Source organism: Haliotis rufescens, unplaced genomic scaffold (assembly GCF_023055435.1).
Source record: "Haliotis rufescens isolate VD_foot unplaced genomic scaffold, xgHalRufe1.0.p SCAF_9, whole genome shotgun sequence".
NCBI classification, from domain to species: Eukaryota; Metazoa; Mollusca; class Gastropoda; order Lepetellida; family Haliotidae; genus Haliotis; species Haliotis rufescens.
The window spans coordinates 3,483,235-3,486,290 of record NW_025964383.1 but is presented as its reverse complement, the minus strand read 5'-3'; the positions used below and the strand labels follow the sequence as shown (position 1 = coordinate 3,486,290).

At 48.1% G+C, this 3,056-nt stretch overlaps 1 protein-coding gene across 1 annotated transcript; it reads right to left on the bottom strand.

The window, feature by feature from the left end:
* Positions 1 to 2,345: 2,345 nt before the first annotated feature.
* LOC125377473 (baculoviral IAP repeat-containing protein 3-like) lies at positions 2,346 to 2,783 on the bottom strand. The gene has a single exon (XM_048391050.1). It carries the CDS (start codon positions 2,781 to 2,783, stop codon positions 2,346 to 2,348), a length of 438 nt encoding a protein of 145 aa, XP_048247007.1.
* Positions 2,784 to 3,056: the final 273 nt, after the last annotated feature.

Sequence of the window (3,056 nt, the reverse complement as noted above, 5' to 3'; positions counted from 1 at the left end):
ACTGGAATATATGTTATCACAGTAGCATTGGCATTTGTCATAAAAATACTATGGTTTGTCATACAAACTATATGGAAAAGAAACTCGGTAAGGCCAACATCACCTGCAACAGTAGTTGTGTAGAGCAGGAATGACCCCACCCCATGATATTGAAATAACATCCCTTTCTAAATGTCATAGTTAGTAGTTGTGGGCATCGGTCTGGAACCGCTCCTGGCTTCTGATTGGTCGAGAGGGTCACGTGACCTCTGTGACGTCACTACCGGTTACGTGACCTGCGCAGGGCATGGTGGGCCCTGCGTGCGCATTCAAGATGGCGACACATCCGTTTCCGGTGGCGTGCGCATCCAAGATGGCGGCACATCCATTTCCGGTGGTGCGCGCATCCAAGAGGGCGTCACATCCGTTTCCGGTGGCGCGCGCACCTCCAAGAGGGCGTCGCATCCGTTTCGGGGGAGGAGGGAGGAGGAAAAACCCAGAGAAGCGGTCGTAAAAGGTGAACAAGATCGACATTGTTGTTCTTTTGTTGTTCTAAAAATAGACGTGGTAGAGGGTGGGAGGGTGGTGGTGAAGGGAGGGAGGGAGGGAGGGAGGAGGAGGAGGCGGGTTCTTTGTTTGGGTTTGAGGGTCGTCAAAGCAAAGGATGAAAGCGTTCTTTCGGGAGAGATGGGTGGCCCTGAAAAGGGCCGTTTTGAGGAAGATCACTTCTTTACATACATGTACACGCAGTGGTGCAAAGGCACGTGTGGCTTGACACCTGTCTCCTGACAGGACACTTACTGGTGTGCGTTAAACGCTTCACGTAGGTGTCCTTCAGGACAGTGTTTCAATAGATGCACTGGAAAGTGCCATCCCGTGCCCTTGTGCCAAGGGCATATACTGGCATGCACCCTTGGCACCTGCCGCATTGCCATGGAGGTAGCGATTGCAATGCTACTGCTTCTTTCTTCTTCAACTCCGAGTGGTACCCTTTGCACAGTGGCAAAGGGTGTGTCACTGAAATGATCTCCAAATCCCAGTTTTCTGATTTATTTTCCATGCTGCTGCTGATGATGATGATTATTTTCTTTCTTTTTTACAAGTGACACTGATCCACTCGAATGGTTGTTCTCTTGTTTTATAGGAGAGGTACTGATACCCTGCTTCCTGATTGGTTCGCCAGGCAGCAGCTCCGGTTGGTTCATTCCGGTGCCTGGCCTGCACCTCGGTTTTCCAAAACGGACCGACCCCTGTGTTTCTTTTCCATAGGAAATGGATTTTACCATGGGAGAGAAAGCACAACACCGGTTCGACCAATCAGAACCCACCATGGTCAGAGCGTGGCCTCTGATTGGTCGACAAGCCAGGCTTCTGATTGGTCAGATTTCGATCCGGGTTTTTTTTCTTGGGTAGCCTTGGTATTTTTTAGGTAGACGGTCGTCTGAATGCTAAAGGTGGACCGTCATAGGTAGGTATGAACGTGATGTGGAAATGCCTACGTGATGTACGTTGTGTCACCCCCCATGCAAATCGTAATGTCATGTGTATGTGTCTTCAAACAGACGTTGACGTTGATCCATAGAATTATTATGTCATGCCTACGTGATGTACGTCATGTTGCAAGGCCCACGTGGTGTTTCACGCGTGTCTTTATGCAAAACGTGGTGTCATGTGTGTGTGTGTGACTACAAACATTTATTTAGTATTTAGATGGATAGAGAAAGATCGATAGACATACTTAGTGTTTCACCTGTGTCTTCATGCAAACGTAGTGTCATGTGCGGTGTGACACTCTGCCAATTATTAGTATTTAATTATACCGAGGTGTTGACCGAGGTGTCTACAGACGTACTGTTACACGTGTTTTCATGCACACGTGATGTTTGACTCGTGTCTCCATGCAAACGTGGTGTACTACGTGTCTTTATTTATATATTTATATATATATTTATTTTAGTTTGAGACGTACAGTGGTGGTGTCACGCGTAGGCGTGTGTCTCCAAGAGGCCTAGGGGGAGGGTGTGGGTTCTTTGTTTTGGATTGTTGTTGTTGTTTGGGTTGGCAAAGCAAAGGATGAAAGTTGTCTTTTGGGTGAGATGGGTGGCCCTGAAAAGGGTCGTTTTGGGGAAGAAAAACTTTTCTGGTGCTGTCAAAGAAGAAACATCATGTCCAATCTTATTGCAAGACAAGAATCGTCGAAGCGGTACTTGCTGCCATCTGGGTATGTCATCTGGGTGCCCTACGTGGCACCACTTATGGGTCCAACAAAGAAAAAAAGCTTGTTGGTAACAGGAACTTGAACGGGAACTTGAACGGGAACTTAAACAGGAACGCAAGACACAGTAACCGCCCTCCTAGGCAGCCGGTCATGCTACGCCATTCGTGTTCTTCTGATTCACATTCTCCTCGCAGAGATAGTGTAGTTGTAGCTTCTTCTTGTGTTTCACCAGACCGGTAAGCTTGAGGTAGTCGCAGTGTGGGGACCACTTGTGATGTGCCACCCAAGGATCGTCGTGGGACGCCCATTGTCTCAGCCGCACACCACATTGGAAACAGCACACACCATTGGCACCCTGAGTGTAGACAAAGCCCGCATGAGCCATCTCTTCAGCAGTCTGATACATTTGCGTCGGCCACGCCTCAAACGAAGCGAGCCTTCTTTCAAAGCGTAGATAATAGGACGATGGCGTGTGACTGAAAAGGCGAGAGAAGAAGAAGCGAGAAATCACACACTCTTTATGGACGACACATGGCGACTCAGTGACATTCTGGAGGGACCTTTTCCTTCTTACACCTTGTGTCATCCTTCTCATCCTAACTATGATTCATTTCAAGAACGTCTGAGGTCTTTTCAAACGTGACCTAAACAGATGAACCAGACCCCTTATGACATGGCCATGGCTGGCTATTTCTATCCAGGACGAGGTGACCGTGTTATCTGTTATTTGCTGCGGTGTGACACTCTGCCAATGGGAAGCCACAGACAAACCCTGGAAAGAACATCTGAAGCACGCCAAAGTCCCCTGCGAATACTTGTGTGTGTTTTGTCCTGATGGAGAAGTGAACGAAAAATACAG

Coding starts and splice junctions, on each gene's coding strand:
- LOC125377473 (XM_048391050.1), bottom strand. CDS start 2,783: ATGACACAAGGTGTAAGAAGGAAAAGGTCCCTCCAGAATGTCACTGAG.